At 37.0% G+C, this 22,724-nt stretch overlaps 1 protein-coding gene across 1 annotated transcript; it reads right to left on the bottom strand.

Moving 5' to 3' along the window:
• Nucleotides 1–21,092: 21,092 nt before the first annotated feature.
• Nucleotides 21,093–22,322, bottom strand: LOC308651520 (syncytin-1-like; the record flags this gene model as incomplete). The annotated part of the gene is made up of 1 exon (XM_081298666.1): nucleotides 21,093–22,322. One exon carries the CDS (start codon nucleotides 22,320–22,322, stop codon nucleotides 21,093–21,095), a length of 1,230 nt encoding a protein of 409 aa, XP_081154792.1.
• Between the last annotated feature and the right edge of the window lie 402 nt (nucleotides 22,323–22,724).

Genomic DNA, 22,724 nt, shown 5'->3' with positions numbered 1-22,724 from the left:
GTGCCAGGGAAAACTAGTGATGTGCAAGCGATGAATTTCCCCTTTGGAGGGCTGAGGAGAATCTCACTAACCCAGTTAGGCAATGGCAAAAAGCAAGAAATAGGCAGTTCTCAAATCAGGAATTACAAATTGCTCATAGATGTACCACATTTGGTTAACATCACTAGAATTCAAAGAAATACCATTCACATATGAATTGATATTTCAGATGTTCCCAGTCAGAATGACATTTGTCAAGTAGTCAAAAAATATGTGCAGTGCAGGATGTGGCAGGAAAGTCCAATCCTACACTGTCAGACAGAAAATTATGACTTCCACACTGGAAAGCATTATGGAGATTCCTCAGGATTCTAGGAATATGACTGCCATATAACCCAACTTTTCCACTCCTTGATCAGAATCCCAGTGTACCAAAACCAGCATGCACATGTGATTTATGAATGTTGCTGTTTTAGCACTGTTGTTTTAGTCATGATTATAAAGTTATGGAACTAAATCTGATACCCATCCACATTAAAATGTATTAAAAACACAAAAAGACACTTGGCACTGATTCTTAGCAATATACTTATTCATTGTACCCCACTATGTCAAAATCAATACCATCCTTTATATGAATTCAGTGCCCTAAAATATTCTAATCTACAAAAGGTGCAACAGCAAGATCTCCTTAAGTATATAAAGGAAAATATTTTAGGAAAAAATAGAAAAATAATATAGATTACTCTCAGTTCAAATACAACATTTTCAGCAAAGGAGGGAGTTGAATTTTTTTAAGGTGTATCAACCAGTATTTGAAATATTGTCAAATCTCCTAGGCAGAATGGGATTGCAAGTGCAAGAGCCTCTTCATCCCATGTACATTACCATACTTTTTTCCCAGATTTCAGAAAAAAAAATTCCTTCCTATTTTAAATTTTATAAGGTGGACCTCTGTCATGGAGGCACCCCCAACATGTATTAGGGTGGTATAAAAATGAAACTGAGACATAGATCTGTTGATAGCTCTGGGCAGCTACATTTTGTTTCTGTGGTCCACCTAAAGATTAAAACTCCTGGCACTTTCATTGAAACATATTGTTTGACGTTCTGTGACAGCAAGTGCCAAGGTTATGTCTAGTAAAAAGTTGCTCTCCTTTAAAACAACATACATGTGCCTACACATCATGTAGGGTCAAGCCACTCAGTTGAGAGGCACTTCAAGTTCTTGTCCACATTATAACCACACTGATACTTTTAGACACCATCCAGGGAATTACAATAAAATCCTGAGGGCAGAAACCTTTGAGAAGTGTTCCATTGTAGTAAACTGTGGGCAAAATCTGAAACCACTGCATGTTTGAAATTCCCAGATGCATAGCCAACTCTCCACATAGAATGGTGGAAGTTCACCCTCTTCATATATTCTCAGGATAGTGATAGTTAGGAATGGGCTGAAAATTCTCATCAGGAATACATGTGTTGTGTCTGTGGGAGAGTTAGTTGAGTAGAATTCCATAGAGCACTGCCTCTTTAAACAGGTGGTTTAGAATAATGATAGTGAAGGAGACTGCTTTTAGAGAATTCAAGTGACACAAGAATCCAGCAGTGCCGGGGCATTGTCAGGTGCAATGGTATGTTCCTTCAGTTCCCAAAAGATTCTGCAACCAGGCTATGACTGCCATGCTCCAATAAGTTGCCAGGAAACTGCTCAGAGACATGGAATCTTGCCCACCTTTAGACCACTGACTACAGGAATCCATCAGGTGGTATGAATTACATACTAGTCCCTCGGCTCCATGAACCAGAGTGTGTGTCAGGAAGTTTCCACATTAGATTAGACCCACATGTCTGAGTACATTAACAAGTAATGATGGTGAGAGTCTCCTTGAAATTGCTAAGTTCTCTCAGCATTCTCTGAGTGTGGTGGGGGCCAAAGGAGCAGAGGAGCTCAGCTTATTCAGCAAATAACTGGTTAGGACTTTTGGAGCTAGAACAAATAAAGTGTTGAATAATATTTGTTTCCCAAAAACCCCCAAAGTTATGTGTGAGTAAAATTAGAAATCCTGGACAGAAATATGTTCTTTTCTACTCTGTTAACATTAGGGAATCTCAAGCTTTTGCTGTTATTATTCATGATATATTTGTCTGATATTTGTATGGGTGCTCTACATTATTTCATTTTTCTCTACTTATTTATGAGAGTTTTATTCCATTCATTCATTTTTTGTTGTTATCCAGAGTCAACTTTTATTCTCATTTTAAATCTTTTCATTTCTCATTTTTATTACATTTGCCTCTTCTCCTATTCTGACTCTGCTTACTCTCACCACTTTCACTCTACTTACTTTTTTGAAATATGTTCCAATAATTATATTATAAGCAGGACATAATTTTTTTTGCAGGCAAAACTCGTTATTTCCTACTCTATCTTTTCATTTTGTGATGTTCTGGAAATCATTTAAAACATATATTTTATGTACAGTGGATACATATTTTGGTTTATGCTGTGATCATTATTGGAGTTTATTCTCTCCTGACAGGAGCCAATGTGAACTTGGTGTGAAGCAAATTGACTTAGAAGCCACTGGCTTCTTACAAAGCTGTGTCAGGTTCAGCACTGCACTGGAGATGGGTGGACCAGCTGGAGCCACACAGCTACACAGCCTTTCAGAGTTGGGTGTGGCCTGTCAAGATGCCAATCAACTTCATTGCTGCAAGAACCCTAACACACCAAAAAGCAATATTCCTCCTGCTAAAAACTTATCTCTGCCTTTGATCTACTCTCCCTTAAATAAACAACTTGATCCTTTTTCTAGTTGTTCAGTTCCAGCTTCTACTGGGATTGGGGAACATTTCAGGAGCTCTGCTTTCCTTTTCAAACTTAATTTCTGGCTCTGTCTCTTATTTCTTTACTAATTATTTGAGACTTTCTTTTTCCCAGGTGGCTTACACCTTCTGAGCAGGAAACTACCCTGGCAAGGTGATGGTGGCTCTCTGATACTCTCCCCTTACAGAGATACTTGTGAGTGAAAGTAACATGTTAAACATGCTCATTTTTCAGATGTGATCCTCACCTATAAACCCTGTCCAGGAAACATCCCAAAGAGAAACTTGCACACTACAAGTACCCAGGAGACACTATGGAACAGAAATCCATTCAAATGCATGGAAATCTACCATCTACTAACACAGACATGTTAACATGAGAACAGAGGAAAAATACACCTCCCAAATCTCATGATTTCTCAATAATTGCATCCAATGACTTAGGTCTAACAACATCTAGATACTAAGAAAAATATGTTTAATAAGTGAATTGATTTCTTGAAAGTAAATGACATAAAATTAATAGAAATTGTATGTATATTAACAGAAAAGTACCCATCCTGAATCATTTTCCATTAACAAGCAGTTTTGTGTCTCATTTGAGTCTGGTATCTTCTTCAGTAAAGACACAGGAATCCATGGAGAAAAACATCTTTAACATTGTCATGGGTGACAGCTAATGTGAAATTAAACACTGAGCCTTTGGGAATGAAGCTATTTTTACATGAATGTGTTCAGCGGACATTGCATTTATGCATGTTCCTAGTTTCAAATGATATGATATTCTCCAATTTATCATTCACCATTTAAGGCTTTCACATAGATGAAAATGCGAACATTATTGGAAAATATTAGTGCAATTGCTTGCATAAAGTTTATCTGGCATCCACCTTGATTGCTAAAGGTATTTTGATATTGATGACCAGTTAACTTCTCTGTACTTAAATATTTAATTACTATGTTTGGATTTTCAAAGAGTATTGTAGTAGGTCATTTCAATTGGCCTAGTTTAATGTCTAGAAGCAAGAAAAAGAAATGACCAGGAATTTAAATTGACACATATGCCTACCTTTTGCTGGCTATGTGCAGTATCATCCATATCATGATGCCTCTTCTGTTCTGTGTCAGATGATCCGCCCACATGTGACTCTGCTGACAAATATACAGATAAACTACTTAAAAAATTCATGTGAAAGACACATTATACAAATAAAAAGGAAGAGTACTAATAATTATATAATTTTATTTTCCCAGTTATATATTTAAGTGAAGTTTTATTATAGGAGAATATATGTCATATGTGAAATTTTTATTGCTGCTTGTGTGTGGGCTTATGTATTTTAACACAAAACATGTATCCTTGGCAAATACTATAATGCTTGTATTTATAATGCTCAGATCCCAAGTCTTTATATTGGGAGAGAGGGTGTCTGTAAAGTCCATGGTTTGCTGGAAACCCTGCAGGGGTTTGCCTCAGCCTCTGAAGTACCTGCAATTATGGATGTATGCCTCTGAACCCCATGCATAGTGACATCATTGAAGCATAATTTTTCTGGTCCAATACCTCAGAAAACCACTTAGGGAGACAATAGGTATTCACCATGTACAAGGCCTATAATAACTCACAACTTGATCCATTCAACTTGAATAAAGTTTTACAGGAAAAATATTAAATTTCCATGTAAACAAAAGTCATCACACTGTTTACACTTTGCTCAATTGTTATGTTCCTCATATTTCCTTGCTAAATTCTATGTTACCTTCCTCACATTCCCATCCCTTTAGCTTTTCCAAAGGAACCCACAGAAGTGGGAGCTTGTCTCCTTACATTTTACATTTTATGTGTGGCTCTTTGCCACACCTTGCAGCCTGTCAATGTGACAGATTTATCTTAGAAATATCTTCTCTTCACCTTAGTCTTTGGTCCCTCCCACATCTCAAGAGACATGCTCCGAATGAAAAGCAAGATTTGTGCTTGCACTTGATCTGGTTGTGTCTTTAAATGTAGGAACTGATAGTGTTTCTTGCATAGTTCCCCAAAGGATATCCAATGCACAGCTCCAAATCATTTTTTCTATAGATCAGGATCATTTGAATCACCTTAGACTATAATGAACATATATAAGCTACGACCTGCTGAGTCAGAACAAGATTTTGAACATGGTCACCAAAAGATGATTCCTAACAGTTGCAGAGTGTCAGTGTGAAATTTGTCAGCTTCTAATTCCTCTAGGTTAATTTGAATGAAGCTCGGATTCTTCCCTCAAAATAAAGTTTAGAAGAATCTTTAAGCTTTCCAAAGTTAATTTTAGATACCTGTGGATTTGGAAAGTGCTCAATAATAATTCCTAGTCCTTTCAACTAAAGCATTTGCTGTTTCTGCCCTAAAATTTTGCCCTAGTGAGTAGCAACATGTTGCATGTCATTAACTTGTACACCTGCCTAATCATTTAAGAAAAGTGAACTTAGCTCTGTGGGAGCAGGTCTTCATCGCTCAATTCATTCCCACCTGTCAGTAAGTCAGGAAGGATGGAAAAGTTGTACCCTCTCCATCATTCAACTTTGGAACTGGAAACTCACAAATTCTTCTCACACTTTAAAAACCCTGTTCTTTTTCCTTCTTACATGTTGTTGGGATTTCCTACCCTCTCCTGAGTACCACTGGTTCTTTTTTACTTTTATTCCTTTTGACAATGTGTACTCACTACCTTCACCAGTCTTCATTCCCTCTTTTTTAGGCCTTTTCCTTATTTAAATTTAGCTGTGATAAAAGCATGTCTCAAATGCAACTCACAGTTCAGTACCTTTATCTATACATCCAATTTAACCTATGGCTGAAACCTACTGAGAGACTCCACTTCTTACATTTTTGTCTTAAACTTTACTACTTATTTAATATACACATGTCTTGCACAATTAGTATATACCAGTGCTCATATTTCTTGGACATATTCTTTCCAATGTATTTAGTCTTCTATGTGGTTCTTACCTTTTCCAAGTTCACTTATTCCCTTTTTTGTGCTTGCATTGATCTCAACAGATTCAGAAGCAGCACACATCTCCTGAAGTTGCTCAGAATCACTCTGGTAATGACAAAAATGAGTTACATATAGATATTATCATCAATCTTTGCACATCACCATATTTCCAATTGTGCTGTCTTTGGAATTGGAGATTAGATTATTACATTTAGTGAAATAATACTTCCTTATAAGACTCAATCTTATGCAGCCCAGATGAAGGTGAGCTCTTCTCTTCATCTAGCTACCCATGGGGCAAAACCAGGAAAAAAGGAAAGAGGAAATGTGTTCTCTGACAACAAGCACTAATATACATATATTCAAAGCATCTCACATCAGTGCTTAACTAGCAATGTGTGTATTCCCCAACAAAACTCTTTTGATGTTATACAGATTTGACATTTTAAACATAGGAGGGTTAAATTTTTTTTTGTATTTTTATTTTTTTATTTTTATTTTTTTCCAAAAGCAGATGCAGCAGAACTGACAGATTGCCATGGGTGTTGGGTTTTGGTGGAATTTCCTTGAGAAGCCAAGTGCTCATGGTGCTGCTACCCTGAAGGCCTTTTAAGAATGACTTCTTTTGGTGGTGCCATAAGAGTCCTTCATTGCGGCTTCTAAGCAATGAGAATTCCTTTTTTTTTTTTAATTTTTTATTGGTTGTTCACAACATTACAAAGCTCTTGACACATCATATTTCATACCTTAGATTGAAGTGGGTTATGAACCCCCAATCCTACCCCAAATGCAGATTGCAGAATCAAAAAAAATATTTTTTTTGCTTGTGGTTGGACAGGATTAATTTATTTTATTTATTTATTTATTTTTTATTTTTTTTAAATTTATTGAAATATGAATTTGCCTTTAGTTCTCTTTTCCTGCCCCATTTTAAGAATATTTTCTATTTTCTTTCTTTGAGCTTTTATTCAGCAGGGTCAAAGCACATGTACAACAATATAACTGCCTTTCATTTTTTTTTTTAATTGGTTGTTCACAACATTACAAAGCTCTTGACATATCATCTTTCATACATTAGATTGAAGTGGGTTATGAACCCCCAATTTTACCCCAAATGCAGATTGCAGAATCACGTTGGTTACACATCCACAATTTTACATAATGCCCTGTTAGTAATTGTTGTATTCTGCTACCTTTCCTATCCCCTATTATCCCCCCTCCACTCCCCTCCCATCTTCTCTCTCTACCCCATCTACTGTAATTCATTTCTCTCCTTGTTTATTTTCCCACTCCCCTCACAACCTCTTATATGTAATTTTGTATAACAATGAGGGTCTCCCTTCATTTCCATGCAATTTCCCTTTTCTCTCCCTTTCCCTCCCATCTCATGTCTCTGTTTAATGTTAATCGTTTCTTCCTGCTCTTCCTCCCTGCTCTGTTCATAGTTGCTCTCATTATATCAAAGAAGACATTTGGTATTTGTTTTTTAGGGATTGGCTAGCTTCACTAAGCATAATCTGCTCTAGTGCCATCTATTTCCCTGCAAATTCTATGATTTTGTCATTTTTTATTGCTGCATAGTACTCCATTGTGTATAGATGCCACATTCTTTTATCCATTCATCTATTGAAGGGCATCTGGGTTGGTTCCACAGTCTAGCTATTGTGAATTGTGCTGCTATGAACATCAATGTGCCAGTATCCCTGTAGCATGCTCTTTTAAGGTCTTCAGGGAATAGTCCGAGAAGGGCAATAGCAGGGTCAAATGGTGGTTCCATTCCCAGCTTTCCCAGGAATCTCCAAACTGCTTTCCAAATTGGCCGCACCAATTTGCAGTCCCACCAGCAATGTACAAGTGTACCCTTTTCTCCACATCCTCGCCAGCACTTGTTGTTGTTTGACTTCATAGTGGCTGCCAATCTTACTGGAGTGAGATGGTATCTTAGGGTGGTTTTGATTTGCATTTCTCTGACTGCTAGAGATGATGAGCATTTTTTCATGTACTTGTTGATTGATTGTATATCCTCCTCTGAGAAGTGTCTGTTCAGGTCCTTGGCCCATTTGTTGATTGGGTTATTAGTTATCTTATTGTCTAATTTTTTGAGTTCTTTGTATACTCTGGATATTAGGGCTCTATCTGAGTCCTATTTGTTGATTCTTGCTATTAACTCTTGTGCTATGGGTGTCCTATTAAGGAATTTGGAGCCCGACCCCACAATATGTAGATCAGAGCCAACTTTTTCTTCTATCAGATGCAGAGTCTCTGATTTGATATCAAGCTCCTTGATCCATTTTGAGTTAACTTTTGTGCATGGCGAGAGAAAGGGATTCAGTTTCATTTTGTTGCATATGGATTTCCAGTTTTCCCAACACCATTTGTTGAAGATGCTATCCTTCCTCCATTGCATGCTTTTAGCCCCTTTATCAAATATAAGATAGTTGTAACTTTGTGGATTAGTCTCTGTGTCCTCTATTCTATACCATTGGTCCACCCGCCTGTTTTGGTACCAGTACCATGCTGTTTTTGTCACTATTGCTCTGTAATATAGTTTGAAATCTGGTATCGCTATACCGCCTGATTCACACTTCCTGTTTAGAATTGCTTTTGCTATTCTGGGTCTTTTATTTTTCCATATGAATTTCATGATTGCTTTATCTATTTCTATAAGAAATGCTGTTGGGATTTTGACTGGCATTACATTAAACCTATAGAGAACTTTTGGTAATATCGCCATTTTGATGATGTTAGTTCTGCCTATCCATGAACAGGGTATGTTTTTCCATCTTCTAAGATCTTCTTCTACTTCTCTCTTTAGGGTTCTGTAGTTTTCATTGTTTAAATCTTTCACCTCTTTTGTTAGGTTGATTCCCAAGTATTTTATTATTTTTTTTTTTTTGAGGATATTGTGAATGGAGTGTTTTTACTCATTTCCGTTTCAGAAGTTTTGTCACTGATATACAGAAATGCCTTTGATTTATGTGTGTTGATTTTATATCCTGCCACTTTGCTGAATTCACTTATTGGTTCTAGTAGTTTCTTTGTAGACCCTTTTGGGTCTTCTAGGTATAGAATCATGTCATCTGCAAATAGTGATAATTTAAGTTCTTCTTTTCCTATTTTTATGCCTTTAATTTCTTTCGTCTGTCTAATTGCTCTGGCCAGTGTTTCGAGAACTATATTGAATAGAAGTGGTGATAGAGGGCATCCCTGTCTTGTTCCAGATTTTAGAGGGAATGCCTTTAACTTTTGTCCATTCAGAATGATGCTAGCCTGAGGCTTAGCATAGATAGCTTTTATAATGTCAAGGTAAGTTCCTGTTATCCCTAGTTTTTCTAATGTTTTGAACATAAAGGGATGCTGTACTTTGTCGAATGCTTTCTCTGCGTCTATCAAGATGATCATATGGTTCTTATCTTTAAGTCTATTGATGTGGTGAATAACATTTATTGATTTCCATATATTGAACCATCCTTGCATCCCAGGGATGAATCCTACTTGATCATGGTGCACAATTTTTTTGATGTGTTTTTCTATTTGATTCGCCAGAATTTTATTGAGGATTTTTGCATCTAGGTTCATTAGAGATATTGGTCTGTAGTTTTCTTTCTTTGAGGTGTCTTTGTCTGGTTTTGGAATCAGGGTGATGTTGGCCTCATAGAATGAATTTGGAAGAGCTCCCTCTTTTTCTATTTCCTGAAATAACTGGAAAAGTATTGGTATTAGTTCTTCTTTAAAGGTTTTGTAAAACTCCGCTGTATACCCATCCGGTCCTGGGCTTTTCTTGGTTGGTAGTCTTTTGATGGCTTCTTCAATTTCATCCATTGATATTGGTCTGTTCAAATTGTGTGTATCCTCCTGACTCAGTCTGGGCAAATCATATGACTTAAGAAATTTATTGATATCTTCACTATTTTTTATGTTATTGGAATATAGGTTTTCAAAATAATTTCTAATTGTCTTTTGTATTTCTGTAGCATCTGTTTTGATATTGCCTTTTTCATCCCATATGTTAGTAATTTGAGTTCTCTCTCTTCTTCGTTAGCATGGCTAAAGGTCTGTCGATCTTATTTATTTTTTCAAAGACCCAACTTTTAGTTTTGTTAATTTGTTCAATAGTTTCTTTTGTTTCAATTTCATTGATTTCCGCTCTGATTTTAATTATTTCTTGCCTTCTGCTACATTTGCTGTTGTTTTGCTCTTCCTTTTCTAGGGCTTTGAGATGAAGTGTGAGATCATTTATTTGTTGGTTTTTTCTTTTTTTGAGGAATGACCACCAGGCGATGAATTTTCCTCTTAAAACTGCTTTCATTGTGTCCCATAGATTCCCATATGTTGTGTCTGTATTTTCATTTATCTCTAAGAATTTTTTGATTTCCTCCTTTATGTCTTCTGTAACCCATTGATCATTCAGTAACATATTGTTCATTTTCCATGTGATGTAGGATTTTTCCTTCCTTCTTTTATCATTGATTTCCAGTTTCATTCCATTATGATCAGATAAAATGCACGGTATTATCTCAACCACTTTATATTTACTGAGGGTTGCCCTATGGCATAATATATGGTCTATTTTTGAGAAGGATCCATGTGCTGCTGAGAAAAAAGTATATCCATTTGATGATGGTTGATATATTCTATATATGTCAGTTAAGTCTAGGTTATTGATTGTGATATTGAGTTCTATAGTTTCTTTATTCAACTTTTGTTTGGAGGATCTGTCCAATGGTGAGAGAGGTGTGTTGAAGTCACCCATAATTATTGTGTTGTGGTCTATTTGATTCTTGAACTTGAGGAGAATTTGTTTTATAAATGTCGCAGCACCATTATTTGGTGCATAAATATTGATAATTGTTATGTCTTGTTGGTGGATGGTTCCTTTTAACAGTATATAATGTCCTTCTTTATCCCTTTTGATTAACTTAATCTTGAAGTCGATTTTATTCGATATGAGAATGGCCACCCCTGCTTGCTTACGAGGACCGTGTGCTTGGTATATTTTTTCCCAACCTTTTACCTTGAGCCTGTGTATGTCTTTTCCAATCAGATGTGTCTCCTGGAGGCAGCATATTGTTGGATTTGTTTTTTTAATCCATGATACCAGCCTATTTCGCTTTATTGGAGAGTTTAAGCCATTAACATTCAGAGTTACTATTGATATATGGTTTGTACTTCCATCCATGTTTGATTATTTATCCTTTTTTAAAAAAAATTTAGTTTGTTTCTCCATGATTATCTTTCCCCTCCCCCTCTGTCTTTACTGAGGCAGTTCCCACTGATGGTTTTGGTTATTCTTTTTCATTTCTTCCTCGTGTAGTGTTTTGCTCAAAATGCTTTGCAATGGAGGTTTTCTGGCTGCAAATTCTTTTAACTTTTGTTTATCATGAAAGATTTTTACTTCGTTGTCATACCTGAAGCTTAATTTTGCTGGATACAGAATTCTTGGTTGGCATCCATTGTCTTTCAGTGTTTGAAATACATTGTTCCATGACCTCCTTGCTTTCAGTGTCTGTGATAAGAAATCTGTTGTTAACCTTATTGGTTTACCCCTGAATGTAATATGTCTCCTTTCTCTTGTAGCTTTTAATATTTTCTCTTTGTTCTCTATATTGGATATCTTCATAACAATGTGTCTTGGCATTGGTCTACTGTGATTTTGTGTGCTTGGTGTCCTGTATGCATCTTCAATTTGTATATCTGTTTCCTTTTTTATTTCTGGAAAGTTTTCTGTAATTATTTCATTCAGCAGGTTACTCATTCCCTTGGTTTGAATCTCTGTACCTTCTTCTATCCCGATGACTCGTAAGTTTGTTTTTTTTATGTTATCCCATAACTCTTGGATGTTTTTCTTGTGATTTTTTACCAGCCTTTCTGAGTTGGCTAGACTCTTTTCAAGATGATATATTTTGTCTTCATTATCTGACGTTCTGGCTTCTACTTGCTCCACTCTGTTAGTGATACTCTCAATTGAGTTTTTAATTTGGTTTATCATTTCCTTCATTTCTAGAATTATTGTTTGATTATTTTTTATAATCTCTATCTCCTGATAAAGATGCTTAACTTCTTCTTTTATCTGTTTATGTAATTCATTCTCAATGTGTTCTTTCGCTGCTTGAATTTGCTGTCTTGTATCCTCTTTAAGGTTCCATTCCATCTGTCTAAGGTGTTCCTTGAGTTCTTTATATGACCATTTTTCTGATGACTCTAGGTCCTCCTGAATATTTAGGCTGTCCTGCATTGTTTGTACTCCTTTTCTTCCTTGCTTTTTGAAGCTGCTCATGTTACTTCTTGTTCTGTTTGACTGCTGAGTTACTGTTTACTCCTATAAATTTATTTGATGCTGTAACCGTAGGTTTCAATGAAGTTATCTCCTCTGCCGCAGTCTGATGTATTTGATTTATTTTTATGTGATGCTGAATCAAACCCAGGTTTCACACATGTGAGGCAAACACTCATCACTGAGCCACAACTGCAGCCTGGGAGGGTTAATTAAATATTTAATGTTAAATATGATATTTGATGTGATAGAGATTTCAAATGTGTCACATCAAGTAGGAATAAAATACTCTTGGAATTGTTTAATTTGATTCACCAGAATCTTCTAAAAATTAATATATTTCAGCAAAGTATTTACTTCATCAAAATTTGAGTTTCAAGGAAGAGAAATTTAGAACAAAATATGTCCACAATTAATGTGGACAAAGGAAAACACTGCATTTGGGTAGAGTATGCAAACATCTTCATTGAACAAAGTCTTGGAATTCCATGGAAGAAAGGCACTATTTAGTATTTTCAGAGATTGGAGCCAGAAAAACTGGTGTATGGCTGCATAATGAATAAGTCAGGCTGTGTGGAAATGCTGGAAAGCCACGACAAAAAACAGTAACCAGATGAAACACAGAATCCATGGCTTTTAAAAAAAGAAATGCATTCATTGAAGGAATAGACTGCAGCATTGTCAGGAAAAAGTAGCAGAGTGCAAGTAATGAATCTCTCCTCTCGAAGGCTGAGGAAAATCTCATTAACACAAGTAAAAAATGGGAAAAAGCAAGAGATACACAGTTCTTAAATCAGGAATTACAAAATGCCCACTAGAATTCAAGGAAATACCATTCAAAACTGCATTGGCATTTCAGATGCCCCCAGTCAGAATGACATTTTTAAAGTATTCAAATAATAAGTGCAGTTCAGGATGTGGCAGAAAAGTCCAATCCTAGACTTCCAGACTGAAAATTTAAGACCTTCATACTGGAAAGCATTATGGAGATTCCTTTAGATTCTAGGAATATGATTCAGCTTTCTCACTCCTTCCAATTAACCCCAATGTATGAGTCAGAATGCACATGTGATATATGAACTACAATATTTTACACTATAAGTCACATTTATAGAATTATGGAACTAACTGATACCCATCAACAAAAGAATATTCAGCACTGATTTTCAGCAAATTAGTTATTCTTGATAAACCATTATGGCAAAATGATTTCACACATAATGTATTAAAATACTGCCTTAAATGTCTTTTAAACATACAAAAGAGCAGCAAAATCTTCTTAATTGTGTAAATATTATTTTAGAGAGAAAATAAGAAACTAATAGAGATTCCCCTCAACACAAATACGACATTTTCAGCAGAGGAGAGAATTGGATTTTTGCATGGATATCAAGCAAATTTCAAAATACTGCACAAAATCCTGGACATAGTTAGACTGTGAGTGCAGGATCCTTTTATCCCTGGTTACCTCACAGAGGCGTTTTTCCTGGGATAATGGAAACAACATACATTCCTATTTTAACTTCTAAAATCAGATAAAACCATGTAAAAAACAATGGTTGGGAGGCACCCAAAGGAAGAATTAAAATGGGTTCTAATCTGAGACCAGAATCCAAGACCAGATCCGCTGAGAGCCTTCGGTAGCTTGAGCTTGGACCCGTGGTCTACCAAAGATCAAAAAGTCATGGTACTTTCATTGAAATATGTTGTTTGAAGGTCTCTGATAGCAAGTGCCAGGGCAATGGCTGGTAGGAAACTGGATGCATGCAAAAAACACACATGATGATCTACACCAGGGATGGTAAACAAACTCAGCTGAGAGGCATTTAGAAATTCGTTGGCTTTTCCAACACACTGGTGTTTGTAGACACCCTTCTGGTGATTACAATGAAATTCTCAGGGTAAACACCTTGGAGAAGAGTTTCATTGTGTAGTAACTCTGTTTGCTGGATCAGAAACCACTGCAGGTATTGCAACTCCTGAATGCATAGCCAACTCTCCTTACAGAATGGTGGAAGTTTACCCTGATCCAATGATGTCAGGATAGTGATAATCAGGAATGGGATGGAAACTCTCATCAGAAATACATGTGTTTTGCCTGTTGGACAGTTATTTGAGTAGAGGTTCACAGAACACTGCCTCTTGAAATGGTTGTTTAGAATAATGACACTGAAGGAGAGTGCTTTTTGAGAATTCAAGTGACAGAAGAATCTAGCAGTGCTGGGCATTGGCAGGTACAATGGCATTTTCCTACAGTTCCCAGAAGAAATTGCAGATTCTCCAAGCAGGTCATGCCTGCTCTGCTCCAACAGCTTGTAAGAAAACCCCTCAGAGATATTGACTCTTGCCTACCTCTACATCACTGATTATAGGAGTCCATCTTTAGAGTCTGAATTGCTCACTAGCGTGTTTGTCAGTAAGTATCCATGTTAGATGGGTCCACATCCCTGTATACATGAACAAGTACTAAGGCTGAGGATTTTCTCCAAATTGTGAAGTTCTCTCATTTCTCTGGGTGAGGTGGGGGCCATCGAGCATCTGAGCTCAGCTTATTCATGGCAATAGCAGGTTAGGACATTTGCAGCTAGAGCAAAAAAAGAAAGAAGGTTTCTAAAATTAGAAGTCCTGCACAGAAATATCTCCTAACATTAGTATAAGGGAAATCTCAAGCTTTTTTGTATTGGTGTTCTTGATGTGTTTTTGTCTGTTATTGGAATGGGGTTTTCACATTATTTCATTTTTCACCGTCAATCTTATTATTTTTTTTGAGAATTTCATTGCACTACTCTGTGTGTGTGTGTGTGTGTGTGTGTGTGTGTGTGTGTTTGTGGGTTTGTGCGTTCACTATGAAGTGACCAGTTTACCTCTCATTTTAATTTTTTTCTTTCCAATTTGAGTTCATTACCCTTCATCTCCTCTTTGGCCTTCTTTACTCCCACCTCTTTCCTTCTATTTTAAAACAAGGCCTAATAATTATATTAAAACCAAGGCCTCTTTTGATTTTCCAGGTAAACATTGATATTTCCTATTTCATCTCTTCATTTTGTAGTGTTACTTTCTATTACAGGTGATAACTGTTTTGCTATAAACTGTGATCATTTGTGTAGTTCATTCTGTGACGTCAGAAATACTGGTGAGTAAAACTGGCATGTGCAACATGGTGGTTTTCACTCCTGATACTCAGATATAAACCATACCCAGGACACAACCAAAGACAAATCTGCACACTACAAGGACCCTTGTGTAATAGTAGAAGAGAACCCATGCAAATGCATGCAAATACTTTACATACTAACACAGATCATATGAGATCAGGAGGCATATTCTTATATGATCTATGTTAGATCATATGAGATCTAAATTTCATAATTTAGACATTCAAAATTTCATAATTTCCCCAAAATGATATCCAAAATCTTTAGTCTAACCTCACTTAAAGAGGTAAGGTAAATATGTTTCATAATTTTATTGGTTTCTTACAGCAATGGATAGGAAATATATATTTTTTTGTACATTAGCAGAAAAGTACCCATCCTGAAGTGTTTCGATACAACATAAAATTTTGTGCCTGATTTGAGCCTGTTCCCTCCCTCCATGGAGATGCTGAAATCCATGGAGAATGACATATTTTTTCAGATGACAGGTAATGTGAAATTAAATGTTGAACCCTTGGGAATGAAGTTGTTTTTAAATGAATGGGTTCAGTGGTCATTGCATTTGTGTATGTTCATGATTTCAACTGCTTATTTCTAAGTCTCTGACTTATTGCTCCCCACTTAAGGATGTCATACAGATGAAAACACAAACATTCTTCAAAAATATAGGCACAATGATAACATAAAGCATATGTGTAATCCACTTTGATCTCTAAAGCTAATTTTTATTATTATATATTAATTAATATAACATTTCATGTCTTAACATATTTATACTTAAATATTAAATTGTGATGTTTGAATTCCCAAAGAATGTTCTATGAGTTCAATTCACTTGGCCTAATTGACTTTCTATAAGGAAGAAAAATAAAAGTAATTGGGAATTTGACATGTGCATACCTGTAGCTGGCTGTATTCAGTGTCTTCAAGACTCTGTTGCTCTTCGTGTGAAGACTTGCCCAAATGGGACTCTGTTGACAAATGTACAGATTTACTTAAACTACTTAAAAAATAATGTGAATGTCAATTAATCCAAGTAAAAATGAACAGTAGTAATAATCCTATAATTTTACTTTCCTCAAGTACCATTTCAATCAAGCTAAATTTAAGGTGAATATATCTTATTTTTGGAATGTTTATTGCTGTTTGCATATGGGCCTGGGTATTTTTATCCAGGGACATGTATGTCCTTGGCAGAACTATGGCGTTCATATCAAATTCCCTGTCTTAATATTTAGAGACAGGACGTCTGTAAATACTAAAGTTGGCTGGAAACCTGACAGGGATTTATCCTCAGCCTTTCAAGTACCTGCAATTACACATGTGTCCCTCTGAAGCCTGTAAATATTGACATCAATTAGTAGTAATTTTAGTGATCAATGCATCAGAACACCTACAATTGGGGTGTCACCATATACAAATGCTAAAATAATTTTCAGATTTATCTATTTTAGGTTAAAGTGAATTTCACAGAGAAAGATTTATATTTCTATGGAAACAGGAGGCATCAGAGTTTTTACTGTCTCTTCTTTCATATATCATAGAACAAAATTCATTGTTCATCATTTGTCATGTCCCCCCAAACTGATTACATTTACACATTGATCAACAAATTCCATGTTGTTTTTAAATTTACTTTCCATTTTTTGTTGTTGTTGCTGTTGTTCATTCTTTCCATTAGGAATCATTCTGCCTTGAGAAATATCCATGATTATGCCTGTTGTTCATGACATAAACTGTCCTCCCCCCAATGGGGCTACTTCATTTCTGAAATGTGTAATAAACATGTGACCTGTAAAGTCTTGTTTTTCCTGTCTAGTCTATCAGTTCTTGGACTTGAGGGGACTACTTTTACATCAAGTTGTAGTTAACAGGTTTTTTTTTGTTTATTCCACCCACAACTGTGTTTGTGGTAAGATCTTGAGGAGAAAACAAGTATAGAGGATGATTTTTTTTTTCTAGAGATGGAGATGAGCAGAGACTTAAAAAGTGATGTTATGTGCCAGAGGGTGGAAATTTCAAGCATGAAAGTCTGTACATCGAGAAACAGGGCTTTAAAGGGAACATGTTTTATGGAGATATAGTGATTGGTAAGAGGAATCAGAGATATTGCAGGCAGAGAGAGGGATCAATATACACAGTGAGGAAAATTTTGGATTATGAAAGATTTCTAGGAAAGTTAAGGTGCTTGGATGTCCATGATCTAAAGAGGGCTGATAATCATATGTGCAGTATATGCATAAATAACAGGACCACCCTCAGTGCTATAGCAGGTTAACATGCACGAATGGATATACATAATGAGAAGGCCACTGTGCACCAGGAAGTTGATGACAGCACGAATGGAGGGAATGTTTCTGGAAATGCAGAGGATAGAACAATTTCAGTGAACTGTGTAGAATGAAAATTAATTACAAGGAACAAATAAAGAAGCTGGGCAACAGGAATGTGTGGTTCTGCTCCTGACTATAACTCAAGGATTCAAATAACATGTGTAGTAAATGCAGCTACTGTGAATGTTGCTTTTCTTTATCATGTAGTTTCTTCATGGCACTATCTTCCTATGTTGAGGAAACTACTTTAAGAAGAGGGTGGGTAATTCTCTGAACTTTGAAAATACAATTATTTTATCCATTTTATTATAAGTATGCGTCCCATCAGAGAATCAGAGTTGTCTGTGGGAGAGCTTCAGTGGGAGATGAAAATAATGCTCTGTAGCCAATAATGGATTTATTTTACAAGAAAGGAGTAAAATAAATTACATATGGTCATACATTGTATCATTTCTTGCTACAGACTGACCACATCATTGGTGTATGGAAAGAACCATAAAACAAATCACAGGTACGATAGAATAAGATAATATACAAGGAGTCATAATAGAGTTGACATTATCTTGTAGATGAGTTTTTTCTGTTTCACAAACTGTTCTTGCCCTCCTGGGTTCAATCCTGTACCATATTCTCATTCTCCTAGGTTTCTCAACTGTAGCAGTGCCCCCACATAAGCTCTTTTTAAAATTAGGGTGAAAGAAAATCAGCCTCATAATCCAACTAACTTCTGTAATGAATCCAATGTGGGAAACATAATTTTAGAGACATCTATTATAAGTTATTTTAAGTATAATTTTCTCATGATTTTATAGAAATATTTTGAAAACAGATGTAAGCATCAACATCCACATATTGTTGCAAATCCTTCCTACACACTGTGGGAAAATAACACACATGAGGTGTGAAGAGTCGCTATTATTTCAAAGTTTCTATATATGTTTTCCAGAGAGGTTGTACCACAAAAGTTACCTGTTTTGACTTTGCATGTTACTATCTTCAATTTTGGTCTTTGATGAAGTGAATCATTTTTCAAAGGCTTGATGTTCTTGGAGAGAAGATATTATATAAACATTTTACATTTTATCCTATCTAGCATGCACTTAATAATTTAAAATAAACAGAAGATGAATTACCTTGAAGGAAGCACATGAATCCTGACATACTGAAAAGAGATTGAGATGTATGCTCAGCAAAACCTGAATATGACAAAACTACAATTGTGGTTCTACTGAATGATATGGGACCCTAGTTCTGCTAGTTAGCATTGGTGAAGACTATTTTAGATTTATGTATCTTCTTTCATTTGGGGACTTCATGCTGAGTGAGAAATCAGCATCAGGAATATAGGATTAGGAAAATTATCAGTTGAGTTTTCCAACAGTAAAGTCATTTTTGCAATGACCATTAATAGAAACACATTGGCATATATACTGATGTCAAGATGCAGAATGCTGGAGAGCACAGTGATGTTTTAAGAGGAGGAAAGATCAACCCTGAGAAGTTCAATGTCGAAGCAGAATTAAAAATGTGGCAGCAAATATCTTGAGTGAATTCTATCAGAATTATTTAACCCATTTTATTATAAGTATGATTCCTGTTCCTCATTTGCCTTATAATTAATATTCCCAAAGTTGTGATAAGACTTCAGGGGAGGGTACACTTGTTTGCTCATCATAGAGTGTTCTCTGAGTCAGTTAGCTCTGACACATGTGTTTAGAGTCACAGTTAAGGGTCTTTGCTCATATTCATGTAAAAAACTGGTGTTATATTCTTTTCCCAGAAACTTTGGTTTAACCAATACCAACTTTCTTTTGGCACTCTTTTGCAAAGATAGTGGTCTCACGTCTATGCAATAAATCTATGGTAGAGCATAAAGAGTTCAGACAAGGCAATCCAAAAGGAAAATTATTCTGAATTCTTGCAGAATTATCACATACCAATAATCTGATATGTTTCAAAAAAGTTGGTAAATACAGTAACAATGTTGGTGTTTGAGGAGCAAACTTCATAAAGTTTTCCGGTTAAAAAAATGAGTCTGGTGAGACTTATATAGACAGATTTTGAAGTAATTGCACAAAAGTCCCAGATGATCACAACATTTGCTTTCTAGACTTTAGAATTTATCTCAATAATATGATGTATTCCTGGAATGTCCAGAAACTTGGTTTCTCACAAAATTCCAATAAAATAATGTAATAGATACATTAAGGATGATAATAGGAATAGTATGATTGGAATTATCAGCTTCTTTATAGCAATGGATGCTTCAAAAATGCAATGATCCTCATCTGAAGGACACAAATGGATGCCTCAAGCACTGTGATGCCTCCTGGATATAGAGGCAGGAAATGGGTGGCTGTAGGTTATCCTAATTTTGCCAGTTGCCACTGGTTCTTATAATCTCTGCACCAGACTTCAACTTGAAGAAAGGAAAGCTAAGAGAGCAGACTAGAATTCTATTTACTCATTTTTTTCTTCTAAATTGCATGTTTTCTCCCTCACTTTCTCTTCCCTTCAACTTTTCCAAAGAAACCCATAAAAGTGGGAGCTTGTCTTTTTTTCCATTTCCATCCTTCATATGGATCTTTGCCACTCTTGTTGCCTGCCAACAGATAACTGTGTTATCTTAGAAATATCATTTCTTCATCTTAGTCCTTTGTGTTCTTCCCACATCTCAAGAGACAAGTTCAGAATGAAAGCGAGATTGATGCTTGCACTTAACCTGGTTGTGTCTTGAAGTGTAGGAACCAGCTGTGGTTTGCTGCGTCTGGCTAACGGGAACTGAGTCCGGCGAGGGACGATGAGGTTAAGAAATACACAGGACACCAAGGTTCTTCATCCAGGAGTCTCTCTTTATTCCTCACATCCTCCCCTTATATCCCCCAATAGCAGGAGTGAAAAATTACTCAGAAAAAGGGGAGGAGAGGAGAGAAATTCGGCTACGATATCTGCCATTGTTAGACACTGAAACTTCTCTTATCAGGGAGTCCACAAGAGCAGAAAAAGGTCAAGACGTTCCTGACGTTCCTATGGAGCACATACGTCTCAGACAGACAAGCAGGAAAACCGCAAGCCTGCTTTCATGGCCTAGTGAGCTGGCCACTTTGACATGCATAGCAAAGAACTGGGGGCTGGGCCTCAGGGGCCTGGGAAAGGCCTGCTACCAGCAAGTCCCCCTCTTTTGTTTTTTGCATGTCAAAGGGAATCAAGTAGCCCCTGTCTTAGGTCGTCCACTGCCCCTGCACTGCTTACCTGTCTCTGGGGAGGCCCCATTCCCCTGGCTTAGGTTGCAATGCAAGTGTGGAAGTTGCCCGTCACTGGGTACTACAAGATCACCTCAGGGTGTTATGGCCAGCAAGACATTGTTGTGGTGAACGTTCAACCGCCTCCATGTACAGGACTCATGACCATCACTGTCAAATGGCAGGTGTAGTTGGACCGTAAGATTAGGCAGCAAAGATTCTACCACAGAAGGGCAGGGACTAGAGGTATGCACAGAGGAAAGATATGACTGAAATTTTTCTTTTAAGGAGGGTATTTATCTTCAGATCGGCCTGAAATATATCTCAGAAGGGCGATCATCCGTCTCCAAGTGCTGATAGTGAACCTGTATTGGCTTAGAAACTAAGATATTAATTTGATCTTTAATGAATTGTACTATCCTATTTACAATGCAGGGTCCTATGGCTATCAATAGAAGGAGGCCCAGTAATGGTCCCAATAAGGGAAGGAGATAAGGCAAAAATCCGTTAAGTCCAGTCCAGAGAGGGTTTTCGAATAATTCCCTTCTTCTCTTTTCTAGGTCTTCTTGGAGCTGTTTAATTTTTGTGCGAACTATACCAGATTTATTAGCATAAAAACAGCACCTCTCCCCAAGGGCCAAACAAATGCCCCCTTGGTTAGCAGTCAGCAAATCTAAGCCCCGCCTGTTTTGGAGAACTACCTCTGCTAGGGAATCTATTTGGTCCTGTAAGTCCTTAATGGTTCCCAACAGGGTTTGTACATCATCTATAAGTTGTTGAGATAGGCGGCGGTAGGAATGTATAGCCGTGCCCAGTCCTGCTGTGCCTGTGCCCACAGCAGCGGTTATCCCAAGGCCAACAAGGAGCGGTAGGGCCTGGATAGCTCTCTTATGTCTTCTAACCAAGGTGTCTAGGCTAGGAATGGGTAAGGGTTCATCTCCTGAAATAATCGTTATATCAGGAAGCAGTAAAGCTAGAACACAACCACCAGTCCAATTTGCTGGAAGCCTGGGAAAAGCTAAGTTTCCTCCGCACATAAAAGCTGTGCCATTAGGGGGACAGATGGGTAGAGTAGGTGAAGAATAATTCTTTACCGATGAGCAGTTTCCAAAGGAAGAGACTCCAACACCATAAGTATTGTTTTGCATCATGCCTAGGAGGCATGACACAAAACTACCCAGAGGCTGTACCTTAAAAGGTAGTCCAGACTGACATGTGTTATCATTTATGGTATAATTAATGGAGACTGCCACTGGCATAACTGCCCCCGTCATCATGCAGAGCCAGCAATCACCAGCAAGGGTAGGATTAGAACTGTTAAGCAAAGAAAAGGTAGTTTCTAGGATATCTAATGTATTGACATACAAATCAGGAAGCTGGGATTTTGGCAATACCAAGGGATGATATGTAAGCTTATGGATCTCCGGCTTTAAAAGCTTAATCACCTGAAGATGTTTAATAGCATCAGTGGGTCCTCCTCTGTCAGAGACTCCAACAGGGGCCTGCATGGGCCAACAGGAGGGTTTTCCCATGGCGCCCTCACATCCCGCCTCCCGTAATTTAGTTTCAATGCCTTCTCCTCCCCAGTCACCGAGAAAAGGAGTAAAATGATAAATGACCCCCCCCTTCTCCATGGGTTTTAGTCAGGGTGGCCTCAAAATACTGTTTTCCTTGATTATTAACACAAATGGAGGCTGATTCATAACAGGGGATGTGCACCGCCGAAGTATAATGACAAGTGGTGGAACAGTTTCCAAGAGTCTCAGTCAAACTAGGGACAACAAGTTTTGGCTTGTTAACACATACCCATTTTGGCTGATTAAATCCTCTGATGTTTTGATTGAGTTCAGCCGCCATATAGGCCACTTTAGCCCCACAGTCAATGCTTTGGGTAAAACCAGAGGGGGCCGAGTGCCATGGCCCTCCCTTGCACT

The sequence above is a fragment of the Spermophilus citellus genome, assembly GCF_964194105.1.
Source record: "Spermophilus citellus genome assembly, chromosome: 1".
NCBI lineage: Eukaryota > Metazoa > Chordata > Mammalia > Rodentia > Sciuridae > Spermophilus > Spermophilus citellus.
The sequence above is the reverse complement of the archived record's forward strand: the minus strand, read 5'-3'. Positions and strand labels throughout refer to the sequence as shown.